At 37.5% G+C, this 23,171-nt stretch overlaps 2 protein-coding genes across 2 annotated transcripts; one reads left to right on the top strand and one right to left on the bottom strand.

The window, feature by feature from the left end:
• Positions 1 to 1,879: 1,879 nt before the first annotated feature.
• On the bottom strand, positions 1,880 to 2,748 carry LOC136775211 (coiled-coil domain-containing protein 1-like). Its single transcript, XM_066729785.1, has 2 exons — positions 1,978 to 2,748; positions 1,880 to 1,888 (listed from the first exon to the last, which is right to left on the bottom strand). The coding sequence occupies exons 1-2, from the start codon at positions 2,746 to 2,748 to the stop codon at positions 1,880 to 1,882; spliced, it is 780 nt and encodes a 259-aa protein (XP_066585882.1).
• An 11,709-nt stretch (positions 2,749 to 14,457) lies between these two features.
• LOC136775210 (putative nuclease HARBI1) lies at positions 14,458 to 15,931 on the top strand. The gene is made up of 4 exons (XM_066729784.1): positions 14,458 to 14,639; positions 14,711 to 15,177; positions 15,231 to 15,331; positions 15,407 to 15,931. The coding sequence occupies exons 1-4, from the start codon at positions 14,458 to 14,460 to the stop codon at positions 15,929 to 15,931; spliced, it is 1,275 nt and encodes a 424-aa protein (XP_066585881.1).
• The last annotated feature ends 7,240 nt before the right edge of the window (positions 15,932 to 23,171 follow it).

Raw genomic sequence — 23,171 nt, 5'->3', positions numbered from 1 at the left:
GTTGCCCGCTTACCCGTGACAGGTGAGCAGGGCCAGCGGTTCCCTATAAAACCGTTCGGTGCTACGAGCCCTGAAGCCCTAGCACACCCCGGGACGTCACAGGACTTTCTTACAAAACGAATAATCACCCTAAATTCGGCTTACTATGGCTGGCTTTCTTCGCTCTCTCTCTCGCTCTCTCTCGCCTCAGTCTCTCCTTCTCTCTCTCTTTCGCTCTCGCCCTTAATTCTTGCCCTTGGGGCAGTAGGTTTCCTCTGGCCGGTATGGGGTCGTGGCGGTGGCAGTCGCTGCACTTTCCGTGCCTCCCAAATTTCCGTCCTGTAGCGGCTGTCACTCCTGGGCTCGTACCGGCTAGGGGAACTTCTCTCGGCACGATCTGTCACTTATGACTTCTAAACTACGTGTGTCGGGGCAGTCCGCGGGAGCAGGTCAGGCCCTGCGCCTGTCCCGCCGCTGCCCCGCTACACCCATCGCGCGGCACTAGGGAGCCGACAAGTTATCGATCCTAGATCAATACTTATCGGTTGATGACTCCCTAGTTCGTACGCGACCCGCCTATCTAGCGCTTGAGATTAGCAAAGCGCTAGATGGCAGCTATAGTAACGTTGCGAGAACGCAACGTTACAAGTTATATCAGCTGAAAGATAGGTTCTACAAGAATATGTAATTACTCTGTACGTATATAATCTGTGTGTGGTTAAGGAAGAAATAAAAGTAATTAATTTTAATTGAACTAGCTTTAATTTATAATAATAGGAATCAAAACATTATCATACAAAATTATTATTATTTTGTAATAAAATTTCTTTGTATACACAGCAATCGCTTACACTTTCACTATTATAACATTATGTCACAATTATTGAAATGACTGGGCCACACAGAAATGCTTCATAAATCAGTCCTTTTTCATTCATTGGTCTTTAAGTATTTCTTTCCTGCGATTTAAACTCATGAAGAATAGGATTTAGCCTGTAACAGAAATAAAATAACCACAAAGTATATTTCCTTAAAAATTTACATTAATTTTCATTTTTGTTATTAATTTATACTCATCTAATATATTTTTTCTTCTCTGTTATGTATTAAAATCCTTCTTTCTTTTCCGCAATCGTTTTAAGAAAATATTATTTTTGTTTACGATCAAAAATTTAGGGTTAATCGCGCCATTTGACAGCTGCGGACATACTCCATAGAAATCCCTTCGCCCCTTTGATTTCTACTTCCCCTCGCCTGACACAAGATTATTGGGCTCAACTGTACTCTGCTCCCGGGGAACGAACACTAGAGTTACGACCTTGGAACGCGGATGAGGCGGCAGCGGCTAAGCTTGCACAGAATAAGACTCGACTTGAGGGTCGCGGAACTCGCATAGTAGTGTAGTAAGGCCGGTTCTGGCCCCCCCCCCCCCCCCACTCCTGTCCACTCGGATGAGCCTGGTTGCGAGGTAGTGGGGGGAGCCAAGAAGTGCTAAGTGGAGGTGGTGGGGGAAATCGGAGGCTCCGCGTGAGCTCGCAGCAAGTATGGGCGAGAGGGTTGCGGGGTGCGGGAGGATACTTGCGGCATTTTGACGTCACGCCCCCACTCGTCTGACGTCAGGTTCCAGTCGGTAAAATTAATTTCCTATATGTGGTAAACTGGATTCTTATAAGGTTAAGGAATTCGGGTAGGTAAATAAATATACGATTAATTCCTGTGAAGTTAATAGTTCAATTACTTACCTAGGCATAAAAACCTCCGTAAAGAGGGAAAAAGCCTTGGTAAGCTGCATCACTAATATTATTGTTTTATTGATATAAATGAAACACATAGATATTTAAATAACTCATAATAGATAACTATTAGCATTAAAATGAAATTACAATTTATTAAAATAAGCTTAACTATACTTTTTACACATTCTTTACATTCATATCCATTACCTCAATCATTTCCATGCATTCATAGTCCCTCTCACTCCGACCCCACCTCTTTTACATCCATGTCTTCTACCATAACTATCTCCATATCTTCATTGTCAGAATCAGTTTTTTCATCCATACTAAAAATCTCAAGTATAGTTTCGGCATCACTATCAATCTCATCCACGCTTTCATCTTCGCTATCAATCACAACTACACTCTTATCCTCCACTATATCACTACTAAATAAAAGTTCGATTATAATTTCAATATCCCTTTCAAATCCTTTTAAAAGTTCTAAAATGTCAGCATCTACTTCTGTTTCTACGTCTACGTCCACAATTTGTTCATGAGCACTGCTACCAATCACAACTACACTCTCATTCTCACTGCTATCTTCATTATCAGAACCAGTTTCTTCATCCATACTCAAAATCTCAATTATAGTTTCATCATCACTATCAACCTCAACCACGCTTTCATTTTCACTGTCAATCACAACCACACTCTCGTTAATGTTTGTTTCTTCATATAAAAACTCTACTTCATCCTCACTTTCTACAACTATCACTTCCATTTCTTCCTCATCGCCCTCATCGTCCTCCACTACTAGATCCATTTCACCCTCTTCATCCCACAAAACCTCCTCCTCTTCATCATCACCATTATAACCATCGTCATCATCACTACTCATTTCCTCCACTTCTTCAATGTCATTTAATAAAAGTCTAATTATCGCCTCTAAATCTGTCCCAACACCAATTTCATTTAAAAGATTTATCATATTACCATCGATTGAGGATTCTCGGATTATACTATTACCATTATACATATTACCGGTGCACATGTTTTCGTTTATTTTAATTGAAACAGATCGGAGGTAGAAGCAAACTTTAATGAGCAGTCTGGAACTACTCAGATTTTTATAACATCTCTAACACCAGCTATCTTAATAAAAAACACCCTTTCAACGACAGTGTTGAGGGTACTTATACGTGTCATTTGATGAAATTACACCCCAAGTTTAGATAAACAAACACACATCATCATCTTACTAAGCAATGAAATTAAAATCATCGTGAGAATGCATTTAATAAAGATTCAAGAGAGAAGCGTGCTTCAGATATACAAATATCTTTGTGGTATTAATTTCAGCACGAGAAGAAAATTAAGAACTTCTAATACGCTCCACGCTAGACCTTACTATAAAACAATATGTCTACGTATGATGAAATTGAGATCTCCAGCAAGATTATATCCCTTTTAAAAAATTTTAATGTAAATTTTGGATTTTTATTCAGACGATAGATCTTTACAGATCAGTGGTAAAATCTCTTTCTCTGAACTGAAATAAGAGTAAGTTACTTCCAGGAAAAAATATCATCCTTTCTTCTCACTCCTCGAGAAGTACAAATGTCTTACTAAGCAATGGAACCAAAAATCATCGTGAGAATAAACGTAACTACTATGATTTTTATAACATCTCTAACACCAGCTATCTTAATAAGAAACGCCCTTTCAACGACAGTGTTGAGGGTACTTATACGTGTCATTTGATGAAATTACACCCCAAGTTTAGATAAACAAACACACATCATCATCTTATTAAACAATGAAATTAAAATCATCGTGAGAATGCATGTGATAAAGATTCAAGAGAGAAGCATGCTTCAGATATACAAATATCTTTGTGGTATTAATTTCAGCACGAGAAGAAAAAATTTTTCAAGAAATTTTATTAATAAGCCTATGTCATTTAATTCTTAAATAAGATACATATTAGAAAGGTTTGTATGAACGATGTATGTTTTGGATGTTCAAATACTTTTGATGCATCAAATTTCAGCGAAAGAGAAGCCTGCATTAGATATACAAATATCTTTGACGTATACGCTCCACACTGGACCTTACCGTATAACGATATGTCTACGTATGGTGAAATTAAGATCTTCAGCAAGATCATATTTTTTTTTAAAAATAATAATATATATTTTATCCAGATGATAGATCTTTACAGATATGTTGATCGCTAACACATTGAAGATCATCAATATGTCCTTGAATGATTCATGCATATTCTTTTAATAGAGTCATAATTTGATTAATCAGCAGTATATCATCTTACACGTTTTCAACAAAAAATTATTTACCCCTTCCACCAATGAATTTTACCCCTTCCATCAACATTTTTTTCTATATAAATGGATTCGAACAATAGTGAACCAGCTTGAATCTGTTCAAACTTTAGTTAGTGCATCGACCACACAACCAGCAAGAATCTTCAAATCAGTACTTTAGTTAGTGCATCAACCAAAACCAGTAAGAATACTCAGATCAGTTTATACCTCAGTCTCAACTGATAAAGAAAGGTAGGAATATATTATTCAAATATTGTTTTAATTTTCAATAATAATAAAAATAATAATAATAGTTTTCTGCAATACAGGGTCTAGATAAAATGGCATTTTTAACTGGAGTTAATGCATTCGCTTTCATCCCTGAGAAAACATTTGTTAAATTAAACAGTCTCGAGGAAAATAAAGAATATGAAATAATTGAAATGATGAAAATAAAGACTAAATATGGAATGAGGATAATAGCGAAACTATAAACGGAGGATTGGTTTTATCTCCCTGCCCGGATGGTTGCCTTACTCGAATCGCAGGATCAGTTTACGGAGCTGATAAATGCAGCATCACAAAATATTTTAATCATGAAATACTTAGGCGGGAATTATAATAATTTAGAATTTAAGATTAAACAATAAGTGTTTTGCATAATAAATGAGTGAATAAAATGCTTTATATATATATTTATTAAAAAGTGCTTTATTTTTTTTCTAACCTTACATATCTAACTTACATTTCTAACAATATTCGTAAGCGGATTATAGTCTATAATTTTATCATGTATAATTAAACAATAGGCTGTAGTATTACTCGGAATATTTTTCCAACACTCGATTTCAATCTTAACATCGACCGTGCCGGTTTTCACTGACTCGTTCTGATGTGAACAATCAATTACAAAGAGCGGACCGTATTGCAAGAAGTTTAGGTAATCGAGCATTGGTTTCGACAGTTTTTCTCCAGCATAATATGAGTGGAAAAACTTTACATACATATCATAGAGTACGGAGTAGCGAGATTTCGTGAAATCAGTATCGAGACGATCGTACGGATAAAATTCAGAATTTAAATAGACTTTAACATCACGTACATCGCAATCGCTAAATTTAAGTACATTCGAATATTGATCGTTCTTCTTATTTTTTCTAAACGCCAGTATCACGTATCGAGGCTTCTCCAATTGTGTAGCTGCTTTAACAGCCCATGTATGCCGCTGTGTTTGAGGTAAAAGGGGATATTCGTAGAGCTTCCAGGAACGAAAAGCCATGGTGAGATTTTTATTCTGCTCGATAATGCGTAGAAATTGTAGTTTGGTAAATTCATTTAAAGTTACGTGAGGCATTCTCCATTGCACTCGATGCAGTTCAATCCCAGAATCGGTAAACTGATTCGAAGAAAATATTGAATTTATATCATTACGCGCTCGTATCAGAACGAGCTCATGGCGTGCATTGATAACGACACGTTTGTAATTTTCGCAGAATCCCAACAGCATATGCAGGGGAACGCAAAAGCTGAATGTGTCAGCAACATTTTCACGCTCTTGAGTGGCAACGAACCAGCCAGAATGACGTAGACTCATACTCTCTTCACTGCTTAAAGATATGAGATCCTTCATACTGGTAGTGATACCAACGTTTTTGCACCGATCAATCTCAATACCGTTCAATTCATAACGAATTTCATCGAACAGAAATGCCATGGAATTAGCGTCGAGCATAACTTTATCCGGCAAAGGTGTAGTAGCAGCACGAGTACCTTCAATCAGCTTCCCCTCTATGTAGAGGTAACTACCACTGGGCAAAAGAATCAAATCTTGCTGTTGTATTGGGATACGAATTTCATCGCTATTTCCCAATGATGCATTCGCATACGGATTGTAAGCATGTATTTCCAATTTAGTGATGCGGTTGTCGTACGCAGGCTGTGCGGTAACGTTCAATGGATCCATGATTTCTTTTCTTCACAGTCAGACCCAATGAGTGTAAAAAATCTATATTTTTTCTTGTCAACACTTTTTTGCCACCGATCACGTTGTTCCCTATTTCACTCTGAGCTGATGTATTCAGCTCTGTTGCAGCTAATTGACTGATTGGTTCATCGAGTAATGTTGGTTTATAATCGTCGGTATTATTATAAATCAACATCTTCTAATGTGTAATCGTATGGTGATTTCCTCCTTTCCAAAATTTACAGGACGATTGTCTTGATCGAGAATACGTAATGTGAGACGATCGATTACCCTTGCAATGACTGGCAAGTAAATGACGTTCTTCGGTGTTTCCGAGATTTTATGGCCTGGTGGAACGCTTGGGAAAAATTCGTGGATGACATGTCGTGGTCTACCGTTCGTATATGCACTAGCGGTAATATTACATTCGATGCGTAGAATATTTACTTTTAAAATGTTCACAGGTTCGTCTGATTCAGCCAAAGTGTTTGGTAGGATTACGCGGTCTGACGAAAATCCTAGCAGAGAACCAATATTATTAATTTTTGTAAAATCAATAGAATATTTACAAATTATTTCACTTTTCAGTGTATTATTATTGGCGCGCAGAATAATAACATTATGATCATACGGTAACTCCAACCGCATACGCAAGTATTCATTTATCGCACTCAACTCATAACAGCCTGTAGGTATGGTTATTAGTTTATTTTTACTAAAGTAAAAATTATTATTAGTCTCATCTACATTGGCGATCGAGTAGAAACTTTGAAAATCTACGAGTCCCAGTTCATAGTGACCATCGTCCAGATTGATCGGTGGGAAAAAATTTGATTCCAACACATGTCCATGTCCTGATAGCGTAAATGTTAAAGACATTTTGTCTGTTCTCTTAGAAATTTAACACACAACTGACCACAAATGCTCGTATCATACGACTGATATTGGTCATGATTGTAATAAATTGTACTAAGCAGACCGAAGTACCGTATGAGTTCAGTCGGTGGTTTCAGATTACCGAAAGAATCGAAATAATTTACAAGATTATTGCATTTAACGTAGGCAACCCAGTGAGTGCCTGGACCATTAGAATCGTCAAGGTTAACGATTGCACATTCATTAGACCATGGACCGTTTCGTGGCAGACTTGTACGCATAAACACTCCACGGAAATTTGGTATATCACCACATACGTGAGATAATTGAATATTACTTGTAGCACCAGATCTTGGTAGACCGTGTACAGTTACTTTTTTGTTCGCTTCTTTAACATTGATTTTTTTGCTATCTCTCTTCCGCTTCGTTTGTACGGTGCGAGATACATCCCCCGTCCGCCTCTTGCAGTTGCTTCTATCATACGATTGTGACGCTGCATTTCTTCCAACTGTTTTTTCGCAGCTTTGGCATCGTTTACAGCTTTCGCTATACCTGATGCCCCACCTGCTAGTGCTCCCACCGCACCTAGCAGTGGGAGCAAAGGCAAAAAGCCGCCCCGTTTTTTAGGCACTCGAATTTTCCGTTTTTTTACAGCACTATTTCCAGTATTTCTCACTGCTGCTTTCCTCACCATATCTGTTTGTAATCCTAAACCAAGTTTACGCTTTGCGTTCATAGACGCCCAGACAGCTGTTGCTGCAGCACGCTCACCCAAGTTTGTGTCACTAGCTGTGATACGTCTACGTGCACGTTTTGCGAGCACTTTATCAGCTTGATGACGCTGCGACAGGTCTTTGTATTGCTAATATGCGATATCGTGTTCTAGACAGGCTTCGTCCAGCTTATTCACACCTCGATCACCGCGTGCTAATCGTTCTTGAAGTCGAGTTCCTGGTCCACAGTAATTGTATCCCGGTAAATGAAGCTCAAACGGTAGTTTGTTTATTGTTTTATTGAGAAATGATCCACATCCAACGCACGACATGTATAACAATCTTTTATCAACGGTGGTAGTCCATCCGCATGAGTAGTATTAGGTAGATTAAAATGTTGTAAACAATAGCGATATTTTTGAACCTCAGGATCTGCACGAATATGCTTGGGTAATTTATTCCAATATCTGTCAATACTGTGTGAAAAGTACTTTAAAAGTACAATTTTCGGTACGTATTCCAATTGATCACTGCTTAACTCCTCCAAACTTGTAACATCCAACACAAATGCATGCATAATGAAAACTGATTCAATTCTCCGATTTCATGCCTATAAATAGCTCGTGCAATTAAGATTTAACCTCACAGTCGTTCGAGAATGCATTTCGTAAAGCAACCATTAAGTATCAATATCTCTAATACCGATTATCACACTGCCACCGTTAGTGATATGAAACGTCATGGAACTTTGCTACCGTCAACTATACGCTGTATAGTTTGCGGACCCTCAAATTGTGGGAAAACAAACTTATTGCTAAGTCTTATTGAGAGTCCTCACGGTGTAAAATTTGACAACCTGTACGTTTACTCGAAATCGTTACAGCAACCGAAGTACCGTTACTTGGAACAGCTATTGACAGATATGGAGGAAATTGGTTATCATCAATTTTCAAATAATAGTGAGGTTATAAATGTGACAGATGCATTACCAAATTCAATCTTTATATTTGATGATGTGGCAAGCGATAAGCAGGACAATATAAGAGACTACTTTTCAATGGGTCGGCACTCGAGCATCGATTGCTTCTATCTTTGTCAGACCTATGCCAAAATCCCAAAACATCTGATTCGTGACAATGCAAATATGATAATCATTTTTAAGCAGGATGGGACTAACTTGAAGCATGTTTACAAAGATCACGTAAACACCGATATGACATTTGAAAAATTTTGTGAATTGTGTTCAAAGTGTTGGCAGGAAGATTATGGATTTTTAGTAATTGATAAGGACAGTGGTATGCAAAATGATCGATATCGGAAGGGATTCGATGAGTATGCAACCATCGAGTAGCATAAAGCATCATATCAGTGCTGGAAAGTGTTAGTTTAACGTAGAGCATTGAACAGTGTAAAGCTTTTAATTACATAAAACGGACCGGTTACATTATTAAGCAAACCATTAAACAGATAAACGGGTCACTTGGATCGGTAAACCGGTCGGTCGAATCGTTAAAGAGGTCGGTTAACCGCTAAACCGATTGATTGAACCGCTAAACAGGTCGGTCGAACCACTAAACTGGTCAGGTGAACCGTTGAACCGGTCGATTGAACCGCTAAACAGGTCGGTTGAACTGCTAAACCGGTCAATCAAACCGCTGAACAGCTCAATTGAACCGTTAAACAGGTCGGTTGAACCGCCAAACAGCTCGATTGAACCGTTAAACAGGTCAGGTGAACCGTTGAACCGGTCAATCGAACCGCTGAACAGCTCGATTGAACCGCTAAACAGGTCGGTTGAACCGCTGAACCTGTCGGTCGAACTACTATACTAGTTGATTGAACAATTTTAAAGATTGATTGAACTAGCACATTGACTGCTTAAACAATTAAAAGTTTACAATAAAAAATGGATGAAAAGTCACTACTTAAGAAGATTGCTGAAACGAGTGAGGTGATTCGTGAAAAACATCGCGCACTGAAATCGGAAAGATCAATGGTGGAAAGTAGATTGAATGAAACTTTTAAACCAATAGTTGATCCACTGAAAAAACTAGTTATGCAAACAGATAATAGCAATGAAGAATCTTATGACTTAAACATTGATATAAATCATGACAAGAAGAGGAAGCGTTATCATACTTCAACCCCCAATGAGTATATTATCAAGAAAAAAAAGAAATTACATAACAATGACGGTACTCTTACAAATAAATCATTGATGATCTATGATGATGATAATGATGAAAAATCTACTTTTGATAAATCAATATTACCAATGAAATCAATGCCAGAATCTACATCATTACATTCAGAGCCTGGACAAGAGTCTGCAACATCACATTCAACATCAAGACAGGAAACCTTAGGATTGCTCAAAAAACAAATAAATCATTCCATAGATTGGAGATAATTTCCACCTATTGCACGTCATTATATGCAGTTGTTCCTTTTCGGTAGTAAAGATCAAATCGATCATGGTTTCGGAGTTACATTAGATGAAAGGAACCAATATGTGATGGGAAGATGTACATTTGATATTAGTCATGAAGGTGATATTTTAATTGATAAAAAGCGCTATATTGGTACAAGAGGTCTTTTTGAATTAATCTTCATGAAAGAGCCTGATAGAAAGCTCTACAGCATTGATGACAAGATCATATATAAGCAAATCCTTGAACAAACTAAATCATATAAAAGAGCAAATGATAGTTACCAACAGGTTCAAGGGAATAAGGGTCCAAAGTATAAGAAAATTATTCAACCACTAATTTACAATAAAGTACCATCACAACGAGCGATAGCTGGTAGTGGATTTATGCGTGTTACTGATGAGCCTGCAAACTATATACATTGGAACGATCCTAATGAATTAGTTGATCGATTGCGACTTTTAATTGCATCAATCACCGCAGGTCATACAAACCACCATAATGAAATACAGTCAATAATAGAAGAGTTGAGTGAAGAGGATCTTATTCTATAAAAGGGTACAGTTTATAAACATTTTCTTCAGTTGCGTACCACACGTCAATATGTCAATTAACAAATTTGGTAGTGGTTTTAACGTAAGGAAAGAGTTTAATATTGGTACATTAAATGTGACTAAAAGAGCACTGGATTTGAATAATAAAAAAATAGTAAATTTAACTATTGATTCTGATAATAATACATGTGCTGTGAATATAAAGTTCTTGCAACACAGTTTAGCTAAATTGGAGGAGAAAATTGAAGAGAGAATAAATAAAAAAATACAGGAGATTGAGGCAAAACTTTTGCAAACAAACAGCAAGATTAATGATGGATCCAAAAAGTGAATGTTTAGGATGCATCATACATTTTATACTCATGATAATCGATTGCTTTCGAAAGAAAAAGAATCATGAGTGAAGAAAAGAAACAGAAATTATGTGCCTGGGGAAAAGGTTGTAAAAAGAGAATCAGGGAAAATCGTGAGTGAAGAAAAGAAACAACTGGTGCAAGAGTTACATGTCCCTGCGAGAAGAAATTTTCCACGACGAAAAGTCATAATACGTGGTTTCGATGATCTCTGGCAGGCTTACTTGGTAGACATGCGTTCTTATGCTGACACTGGTTACCACTATATTCTGACAGTGATTGATACCTTATCGAAGTATGGTTGGGCAATAGCTCTTAAGGCAAAAAGCGGTAAGGAAGTGACCACAGCTATGGGAAAAATCTTAAAGAGTGGAAGATGTCCCGAAAGTTTGCAAACTGATAACGGTAAAGAATTTTACAACAGCGAGTTTCAATTGCTTATGAAAAAACGGGGAATAAATCATTACTCCATGTATAGCACGTTAAAAGCGTCAATAGTCGAGCGTTGGAATCGAACGTTAAAAACCGAAATGTGGAAACGTTTTACACTGGACGGTAGTTACAAATGGCGAAATTTACTGCAACAGCTGGTGGATGATTATAACGCGCGAAGACATCGTACTATAGAAATGCGACCCGTTGACGTGAAACCTGAGCATGCTGAGCATCTGCTTGCTACTGTATATAGCAACATTAAGATCGTTGGACGTACCAAGTTCAAGGTTGGTGATTTCGTGCGAATCAGTAAATACAAAAATGCATTTGCTAAAGGTTACACACCGAACTGGACTACTGAAATATTTCAAATTACAAAAGTGCAAAGGACAAATCCTGCCACGTATGTACTTAGAGATTCTCGTGGTACAGACATACATGGTGGATTTTATGAATATGAACTTTTAAAAACAGCTAATCCTTATGTATACTTGGTAGAGAAGATATTGCGTAAGAAAGGGAATAAGGTATTTGTAAAATGGTTAGGAATGGATAAAACGCATAATTCGTGGATAAATAAGAATAATGTTTTGTAATAATAATAATAATAATTTATGTAATATAATATAATACAATAAATACAGCTATTAAAATCTAGTCTTTTAACCTATGATGTCCCCAAGGTAGAGTCGCTACGCAACCGGGTGTTATGTGACGCTTATCGTCATACGGACTGACAGCAATTTTTCGCTGAGTAGTGGAAAACACCTTGTGCAATTTCGAACGAATTAAATTTTCGTTACGGGACTGTACGGTGAAATTATCCAAACAATCCTTGTAGTCGTCAAAGGTTATGTTTCTATCGATAACCTAACCTTTGACCCCCTTAGCCTTTTTGGTAATTTTCGTACAGTCCTGCACCTTAAAGGTATACATTTTCGCTCTCAGTCCAACGAACTCGGTCATGATCTTTCTATTGTTCTCGTCCTTCATTAGCCCAGGCACTTTTTTATTGACTCGAGGTAAGCCGTACCGATTATCAGCAGGGTAATCGCTGGTGTCGAATTTGACCAGATCACGTTTCATGACCGAGTAAACATCGTCACACTCGATACTGTACACTAGACTGTCCGTGTCGGTATACATCGCTTTACATTTACTGCCGAATGTAGGAAGCATATAATCGTAATGGAATTCATACAGACAGGTCTTTGAAATATCTAAAATGCTCATGCCTACATACACGGGCTCATCAAACTTCGCGGATAATTTCGACAATTGAATAGCGACCAAATTCTCTTTAAATATCGCACGACTGTGAAAATTCGGTTTGGAAATCAACGCTTCCGCCCCGTATCTTCCCCCCCACTTGGTTACGAGCCTCACGTCAACTCTATTCCTAACATTTTCCATAGTCTTACCAAATACTGCGTTGTTCATTAGCTTGAAGAGATTCTTCTCGAAATCGTTTTTTGAGGCTGTCCGCAAGCGTGTATTTAATTCGATATACAACTTCAGCCAGGTGGACTGCTGGAACTTTAAACCTCGATAAATGCGTTTTAAGACGATACCGTTACGTATACACTGCTGTAGAGTACGGTAGTGTATCACATAACGCGTTTTATCGTCGACGGTTGCGAGCAGTTTCTCCTGGTGTGAACCTGGCGGCTTTTCATGCACCGGGCAGAATGGTAGATCGGAGTGTTTGTCGTGAAGCTCGCGTGGATATTCCAAGTCCACCTCCAAAATATAACCTTCGGATGAATCCTCGGACACATTAAGGATGTCGAGATTGGCAGCGTCATCGATCCATTGGAAACCGTGGGTAGGCAACGGTTGACACATTGCCCATCCATATAGATTATTAACGTCGTAATACATCAAGTATTTCGACGGTTCCGCCGGATCGTAGTTTCGCATGTACCGATTGTTGGCCCTCTCGTAGCGGTGGGAGCACTGGCTCAAACCACCGTGTATACCGCGTTCAATAAAAAGCAACATGTTTACATCGGTGAAGAGTTCCAGACGGATTCCCGTATGCTTGAGCATCGCGTCCCAAGTGAAGCCTGGAAGCGTATAATAGTGAGCGGGATCTAAACTATAATTTTTCATGCAGCTATCGCGGAAACTCTCGAAAACATCGGCCAACAATAGGACATCGGTCTTTAAATAAAGATCGCTGTACTCCCCGATTGTTGTCACAGAGAATTTGGTCCATATCTCTTTGCGTTGATTATATGCTTCTTCCGTGATATCGCTATCGGACAGTCTATTGTAGAACAACTCTCGTGCAGGTAAAACCGTTTCTTCCAAGCGAGTAATGTTATCCACATAATCGTAAGGAAAAATACCTTTTCTCGTAAACAGGCTGAATTGTTCAATACTTAATTCCGAAAATTGTGACTCTAAATTTTTCAGCTGAGATCTATTCAGATATGAACTCAATTTATTCAAACTGGATGCCATAAATTTGAACGAATCGATGAATCTTAGCTGTATATTATACTTTCGCAGATATTTACTAAATGAAGTGTATTTTTCCTTATTTACAGGCAGCAAATTTACCGATCCCTCAAGCGTATTCACGATCGCCTCAAAAATAAAATGTGAATCATAGCCGGATAAATTATGGAATATTACGGGAATAATATGCGAGTCTTTAAAGTTTAAGTTGCAATTATTATGAGCCGGTGCTCTATATCTACCAGTTAGGTGATCATGATCGCGAATACGCACTTGATTTGGAAGAAACGGTTTTCCACAAATGTGACAATTAGGTTCACTGTAGTGCCGCGAAATTTCAACATCACTAAGGTGGTGTTCGAAAATTACTGATCAGTTACTGGCGAAAAATTTGCAGTTGGCAGTAAATAAAATCACCAGCAGTACGAGGTTGGTAAGACTGAGAATTGCTGGTGCTGGCTAATATACGTTTTCGATAGTTTCAGCAGTGGATATCGGTAATTTGGGCTTAAAGCTTTTTATTAACAATTAGTCTGAGTGAGATTCACTTTTCAATAACACGGACAATTTTTTAGTGATTGATATATTGTTTTAGTATTTTATGCTAGTGTTAGAACTTGTCAAAGACTATTATAAATTTTATTTAAAATATAATGAATTCCTTTGATCATTTATTTTTATTCTTCGAATTATCTTCGAGTAGTTCAAGTGATGAAGATGTTGAAAGATATTTTATTTACTTAAATGAAGAAAGAAAAGATGTGCCAAAAATAAGAAATTATTTTGATAATGTCATATTAGCTTATGACAATCAGCTATTTCAACAACATTACAGGTTGTAGCAATACGGTGATTATTATTTAAAAGTATGTTATGAAGTACCAATGTCTATTCAAATTATTGTAGATTGAGTCGTAGCTCATTTGATTTATTACTTCAATTTGTTGGACCACTAATAAGCAAGGAAATTATGCGAGGAAGAGAAACAATTGACCCAGTTTTACAGGTGTTAATTGGTATTAACATTTTGGCAACACCAGACAGTTTTCGCTCAGTCAGTGAAAAATTTGGAATGGCCCGCTCAACTGCCTGGAAGTGTCTTAACAGATTTGTGAAAGCAGTTTACAGTCTACGCAATTGGTTTATTAGGTGGCCAACAGAATTAGAAGCTAGGAAAATATTTGAAAATGTAGGAATTGGTCCGAAGGGAAAAAGGAATTACACTACACGATATCTGTTTAGCAATAATCTCTGTATTTCGGTCATACGTCGTTACATTACACTCGCTTATCGGTCACTGTCCTTCCGCTTTCTTCAGGCCCTACTCCCGCAAAATAGAGCGCCGATCGTTCCCGGAAACACCCGATTGGAATGTCAATTTTAAAATCCTACAAAAATATATATAGAAAACATAAATTCCCCAAAGTCTTAGGGGCTATTGATAGGACACACATCTACATTACGAAACCTGGACAGCATTCAGAAGACTACCTTAACAGAAAACAAAGACATTCGATACAGTTGCAAGTATGCCATACAATCATTACATATATATATTTTAAATTATTTATTTAAACTTAGAAGTTAATAATATTTGTTTAGGTAATATGCAAAGACGATTTGACTTTCATACACGCTTTCGCTGGAATGCCTGGCAGTGTACACGACATGAGAGTATTTAAATATTCAGGAGTACAACAACTTTGCTTGGACGACAATTTTCCTGATGATAGCCATCTATTAGGAGACGCAGCATATACTAATCAAAAGCATATCATGGTGCCATTCATTAATAATGGACATTTAACTAGAGAGCAAGAAATATATAATACACACCTATCATCTGCTCGACTAATGGTTGAGAGGTCCTTCGGGCTTTTAAAACAACGATGGAGATACTTGATAGAAAAGCTTCCAATGACTAGAACAGATTTAGTACCATTTTATATAATCAGCTGCTGTATTTTACATAATTTTTGCTTGATGGACACTGATGTGTCTACGATACAGCATGTTATACCTAGTCAATTGCACAGAATGGAGCCAATGGCTGTTCCAATTGAATTAAAAAGGCAAGGAGAAGAAAAACGATATGAAATTCTACAAACAATTACTAATACTTTATAAGGATTGTCTTTAATGAAATATTACTTTCAGTCTTATAAATGTTATATAAAATACTGTTTGATTGTACAACAACTTCTTATAATTAATAAAACAAACAAAATAATATTTTTCGGTACATTATATAAAATAATTTACTTATCCTTAAATGTGCACCGTTTTAATAAAAGAACATTCTTAAATCGTAACATTCAGTGATCTTATAATTTTAAATAATTAAATAACAATAAAATAAATAACAATAAAATGCAAGTAACACTACTCTATCTAATAATAATTAAATTCAAATTCTTACATTCTTTTCTCTTTCATAATGTCTTTTAACTCTGATAACAGTTTTAGCTTTTCTTTTTTATACTTTGTATTTTCTTCTCTCTTTATCTTTGTTTCTTGTAATAATAGTTTTAAAAAATTGTTTCTTTCTTCCGTAATTGAAATTCTTTTGCGTTCTGTAAAACAAATATTTAATAATTAAAAATTATTGAATTTAAACAAAGTGAAAAAGGAAATGAAATACTTACTAATTTGGAAATTTTGTGTATTATTTAAGTTACTAAAAGAGTTTAAGTCTTCCACTATATTTGATTCTGCTATAGAAAGTGGTTTCACCCATTTCTTATTCTTAAACAAATCATTTAAGACCTGTAGATACAAGATGATTCATGTAAATATATTATAATTTTAGTTAGATTTAAATGCATTGTATTAAGTTACGTTGCAAAAAATATGGAAAATGTAACAAGTATATAATTATTAAATAAAACCAAGTTACCTCCAAGTATTGCCAATCTTTTCTTTCGTTCCCACTTTGAGCATTGTGGTCGATTACTTGACGATACCTTCTCTTCAACGAATCCAATTTAACTGAGCAATTGTGAGAAGAAAAATTATAGTTTTTTGCTTTCATCAGTTTAGAAATTGTAGCCCATAATGTTTTATGTGGATGCTTTTCTAATAAGTAATAATTCTCTTTATATAAAGATATTAATAATAAAGTTGCTGCATGAGTCCACTGTAATTTTTTACTCAAAGAACCTATATGTAACATACAATCATTTATTTTATACGTAGTTATATAGACTGTAACGTGGTAGAATACACGTTACAGAAATGCATAGGTTTTTTAGTTTCTCCTGTCCCCCTTAGCGCCTCCTGCGATCCCCCCGGTATGAATGTGTATGTGTGTGTGTAGCCTGATGAACCTTCCGTGGAGCGACGATGTAGTTTTCCGATGTAGGAATATTGTAAGTGTCGACCACGGAAGGAGAGTAGATGTTTTTAGGAAATGGTATGATTGGGAATTGGGCGAATGTTTGTAGGATTAGGTGTAAATAGGATGATAGAAATTAAGAATATTTTATTTCAGGCTAAAACTAGTATTCATAAGTCTCCTCTGCTCCAACATGAGCTTGAAAACTGTTGTTCTCCTATCCTCTACGCTCCCATGCCCAAACGCTTATGATTCCCTCTCACTCTAACCTTCCCGCTGAGCGCGACTGTTTACGCGACGCTCCTACCGTCCCCTCACCGCAAGTCCCCGCTGAGCGCCCCACCCATTCCTTTCCTCTACCGCGCCGCGCCGCTAGCGCGCCGAGCTGCGATCTCCCGTGCCCGCGCCATCCCCGCGCCACGGCTACCGCTTCCCCGACCGCCCGACTCCCCGACCACTACTCGCCGACCCCGCACCGCAGAGCCCCGCCCGGACCCCACCAAGCTACGAAGCAGACGACACGGATAGCCGAGACGCTACGAAACCCAGGGAACAGTGCGAATGCGAATCCCAGTCAATTTGATAGGTGATAATTGACTGATAGATCGAGAGCATGCGCTGTTGCCCTGAAGAATAATGAAATCCTAGGAATTAGGAAAAGGACCCGGGGCCCAGGACGAACGAAGAACCAAGGACCGGGCCACTTCTGTTCTAGAATTAGGACTGTTCGCCGCGCCGAGCTCTCTCGCAATTACTGTGTAAGAGAAATAGAAGGGTCGTCGCCGTATTTTGAAAGGAGCTTCGTCTTTTAGATACGGGCCCCTTCTTCGGATTATTGAGTGGTCCCGACGTGGGATTTGTGGAGTTAGGAGATCGTGGTCGGAGTGGTCGCTGCCGTGTTCCCTCAAGTTCTTTCCCCGTATACCCCTGCTCACCCCTTTTCCCCCTTTCTTTTTCGTCCGCCCCCGAATAATTCCCTCCCCGCATTCCCCGAGTGAGAACCCGAAAAAACAGTATATACGCGTATAATAAGTGTGCGTGAGCATCGCGGGAGGCCCCCTCCTTGAGAGTTCGTGGAATAAAGTGGTTTCCACAGACAATAATTGAGTTTTTCGGATTATTTGTGACCCCGGTTACAAGACATATTCATTTAAATAAGCAGTTTCATATTGATATAATTTACCACCAATTTTTATTTCCTTAGGGTCATCTGGGTCTTCATTTGGTTCATCAAAATTTGGTAAATGACTTTCTGCATCAGCATAATATACTTCGGTATAATTTTCCTTACTTACAAAAGATACATTATTATTATCGCTAAATGAATCAGCATGCATTATATTATTCATATTATTCAAAATGAATCTCACTCAGACTAATTGTTAATAAAAAGCTTTAAGCCCAAATTACCGATATCCACTGCTGAAACTATCGAAAACGTATATTAGCCAGCACCAGCAATTCTCAGTCTTACCAACCTCGTACTGCTGGTGATTTTATTTACTGCCAACTGCAAATTTTTCGCCAGTAACTGACCAGTCATTTTCGAACACCACCTAAGAGTATTCATCGGTATTACAGTCTTCAATTTTCCGCTGACGATGCGTGCAATGCTCTCGAGCTCCCATACGAACCATTCGATGCAATTAGCACCTCGATGTGAATTATAACATGAGAGTGACGCATCGCGAGCACTCTTTTTAAATAATACCCTACACTAAAAGGTACATGTTTCTGATAATCGTAACTATTTTTACTAATATTACTACTATTGTCAATTTTCTGTAGTAAACATTCAAAGTCTGCATAGACGACAAACGGCACTCTTTCACTGTTCTTCTGGTTTTTAAAAGATACCCAGCAGTCTTCAGCTTTCCTTGGTAGAATTACGTGCAGGTTGTCATTAAGCTGCACACAATCCCTCTCATGCGACTGTAGCTTATCTGCAGTACGGAAATAGTGTAAACAGCTGAAATGAATTATTGATATTATTAGTATTTTTTTATAAAATATTAATATCTCTAGTATAATTCTTACTTACCGATCACAAATATGAGCACTGTGTTCTCTTTTACTTATTTGACTGCTTATCAACCTTGGAAGATTTCTTATACAAAGAAAGTGTGCAGTTCCCTGGTTATCCGTGATGAGGAGGAGGTTAACATGCCTAGAACGTTTCCTCTTTGTTATCTGAAGCGGTACAATGTTCACTTTGGCTTTACAATTATGTTCCTCCTCCACCTCCTCCATGGTAAAGACATTAACTGAAATGTCATTATCCACCTCAAATTTCGGAATTTGTTTTAGAGTGGTTGGAAACGTTATACTTCCTACATCTAAAACAGACCGATAATGTGGATAGGAGGATATTCGGTAGGATTTGGCAGGTGGAATTGTCGGAAATAGTGCCACTGTCACAGCCCATGCGAAACATGCGCTATCTTCATTGTCTATGTTTATCACAGCTTTTTTATGTAAATTAGTGGCTGGAAGCTTAATTCTGCATCCAGCACGTAGTGGATTATAATGATTAATATTAACTATTAAACTCAGAATTTTCTCCAGAGCCCAACCACTATCACGTTCTTGAAACTCACTCAACTCTTTTAGTAAAATCTCTACAATATGTAGCCTATACCATTCCTTAAAATTATCAGTTTTATACAATACGCTATTCTTTGTACATACATGCTTATCATCACTAATGTCCTTAGAAACAAATTGTCCATTAAATACACAGTTTATCTTAACACTATTTACACTATCAAATACTTGGTTTACACGGGTGTACACAATTTCTTCTGCATCTAATAGAAAGCTGCGTGGTTCTATGTAACTACTATTTATCACCATACCACTACATATTCGGCTATTAAACGCTGATCTGAGCTCCTCCTAGATAATTTCTCCCGCATTATGAGAACCAGAACCAAATTTAATGGAGCTTTTATCCTTTGATGCACGAAGCAGAAGGCACTTGATGTTCGCGATTTCAGCAAAATGTTTCTGTCGTGTACCCACTGATGCATTCCGATTATCGTTCCTCAGCTCCTGGATACGATCACGACATTCACGTACCCATGCAGAGTACTCGTGCTCAGTTTTAATTAAGCTAAACTTTTTTCGAAGTTCGGTATACATTTTGAGAATGTAAAATTGATGCGAAAAATGGGAGAAGAGGAAGATTGATTCGAGTCCGATTATAGTGGAATGAGTGAAACATTTCATCCATGATACATCTTTTTATAATTCACATATTGAGATGAAATTTAATATACTTAGTCATCAATTGGTATGTGTGTGTGTGTGTGTGTGTATAAAAATTAGTTTTAAAATAGAATTACTGTAGAAACTCGATATGCTTATTCTTCAATTTAAACACGTGTTAAAAATCGTTTCAAAAAGACTGTTGTAGGAATTTGCTTAAATAACTGAAACGTAATTTTATTTTGTTTCTTATTTATTGTACATTTCTCTTTCATACATATATTTCATAAAATAGACATTTTTCAATGCACATAAACCTTCATGATTCATGCACATGGAAAGATCCAACTTGTCTTTGCTGTCTTTCAATTTGAAATCTCCCCACTCGCATTCATCTGCATTACTTATTGTATAATCACAGATACCACTAAGCCAATTCCTTTTTTCTAGTCCTTTCACGAATATCTCTTGTTGTTCTTCTTCATTTATCACATATTTCCTTATAACATCTTTATACCTATAATACGGTAAATAGCCATCTGTCCAATTTAAGCCGTGATGGTTATAATATAACCAGCTAGAAGTAAAATTAAAAATATTACAGTAAAAAGCTTCTGTTTTAATTAAACAATTTCACTTACTTTGCTTGTTTTATCTCTGCCTCATTTAACCAAGAATATGGAAATGGTGGTGAAAATAAAATGTGAAACACTTTTTTATCGCGCAAAACTGCAAACTCTTTCACTATAAAAGAATTATCTTTCAATCGAAACCCTTGAAAGTCCACGAATGTAGGAACCATCGTTTTGATTACGATCTTTCGAAAAATTTGTGTTAAACTGACGCGTCCCCTGGCCCCTATCCTCGGATTTATTTAACCGAGAAAACGGAACAGTACGTTGCACCTAGTATGCTTTGAATAAATTGTGTGTTTGTGCATGCTATTATATATTAGTTCAAAAATTGCTGAGCTATGGAAAAAAGTAACATACTCAGCTACATTTAGGGTAAAGGGGGTTCAGCGGGGTAGTAGCATGCTGCAAAGATTCAAGGTTACGCGAGCAAAAAAAAATTGAGGGAGAATCTGTTTTACCATCTAGGAAACTGCTTTTACCGACTGGGACCTGACGTCAGACGAGTGGGGGTGTGATGTCAAAAGAATGAAAGTATCCTCTTGCACCCCCGCAACCCTCTCGCCTATACTTGGTGCGAGCTCACGTGGAGCCTCCGATTTCCCCCACCACCACCGCTTAGCACTTCTTGACTCCCGCCACTACTTCGCAACCAGGCTCATCCGAGTGGACAGGAGTGGGGGCGGGGGCCAGAACCGGCCTTACTACACTACTTATATCATCACACTCAATGCTGTATATTAGACTATCCGTATCGGTATATAACGCTTTACATTTGCTACCGAACGTAGGAAGCATATAATCATAATGAAAATCATACAAACATGTTTTCGAAATATCAAGAATGCTCATACCTACGTATATTGGGATCTGACATAGTTGAAGCGCTCCAAGCGGTAAAAAATGAAAGCAGAGGAAGCCCGGGTTTTACATTGATTCTTATGGATATTTTTCAATAAATTGCAATTTATTATTGAAAACCTTAAAACTTTTGAATTTGGGAGAAAAGTTTGTACAGATATTCTCCATCGAAATCATTATAACCCTCCTGTAATTTCAATAGACATTTAGACACTTAGGCACTTCTGCGCCATATTGAATTTTCTATATATCTATATATATTGACTCCGCCCACGTGTCAGATCCCAATAGGCTTATCGAATTTAGCTGCTAATTTTGTTAATTCAATCGTGACCAAATTCTCACTGAATATAGTGCGACTGTGAAAATTAGGCTTAGCAATCATTGCTTCAGCACCATATCTTCCCTCCCACCTACTCACGAGTCTCACATCAACTCTATTTCTAACATTCTCCATAGTCTTACCGAACACCGCATTGTTCATTAATTTGAAAAGATTTTTCTCAAACTCATTTTTAGATGCTGCACGCAAACTAGTGTTCAGATCGATATATTTACGTAACCAGGTGGACTGCTGAAATCCTAAAACGCGATGAATGTGTTTTAAGACAACACCATTACGCATACATTGCTGTAAAGCACGATAGTGTATAACATAGCGCTCCTTATTTTCTAAAGTTGCAAGTAGCTTCTTCTGACGTGTACCCGGTGGTGCATCACGTACGGGACAAAATGGAAGGTCGGAATGTTTATCGTGAAGCATGCTTGGATACTCTAAGTCAACCTCTAAAATATAACCCTCGGGTGAATCTATCGGTATATTAGAGATATCCAAATTATTAACATTTTCAATCCAGCGAAATCCGTGAGTAGGTAGCGGTTGAGACATTGCCCACCCATACAAAATATTTACATCGTAGTACATTAAATACTTAGAAGGTTCCTCGGGATTGTAGTTTTGCATGTACCGATTGTTAGCCTTTTCATAGCGGTGCGAGCATTGGCTTAAACCACCACGTATGCCCCGTTCTACGAAAAGCAGCATTTCTACGTCAGTGAAAAGTTCCAATCTTATTCCTGTATGTTTGAGCATTGCATCCCAAGTGAAGCCTGGGAGTGTATAATAATGAGCAGAATCCAAATTATAAGATTGCATGCAGCTATCACGAAAATTTTTGAAAACGTCAGCCAACAATAGTACATCAGTTTTCAAATAGAGATCGCTATACTCCCCAAGTGTTCGTATTTTAAATTTGGTCCATACCTCCTTAGCGTGATTATACGCACCCTCACTAATATCACTATGGGATAATCTATTATAGAATATCTCGCG

This window comes from Prorops nasuta, unplaced genomic scaffold, assembly GCF_024137725.1.
Source record: "Prorops nasuta isolate Cenicafe-Biocafe unplaced genomic scaffold, Cenicafe_Pnas_1.2 PNAS00007, whole genome shotgun sequence".
Lineage (NCBI taxonomy): Eukaryota > Metazoa > Arthropoda > Insecta > Hymenoptera > Bethylidae > Prorops > Prorops nasuta.
Note: the sequence above shows the minus strand (reverse complement) of the source record. Positions and strands in the feature narration are given on the sequence as shown.

Coding starts and splice junctions, on each gene's coding strand:
- LOC136775211 (XM_066729785.1), bottom strand. CDS start 2,748: ATGTGCACCGGTAATATGTATAATGGTAATAGTATAATCCGAGAATCC.
- LOC136775210 (XM_066729784.1), top strand. CDS start 14,458: ATGAATTCCTTTGATCATTTATTTTTATTCTTCGAATTATCTTCGAGT. Junction 14,640..14,710: donor CTATTTCAACAACATTACAG/GTTGTAGCAATA, acceptor AAATTATTGTAG/ATTGAGTCGTAGCTCATTTG. Junction 15,178..15,230: donor CGGAAACACCCGATTGGAAT/GTCAATTTTAAA, acceptor AATTCCCCAAAG/TCTTAGGGGCTATTGATAGG.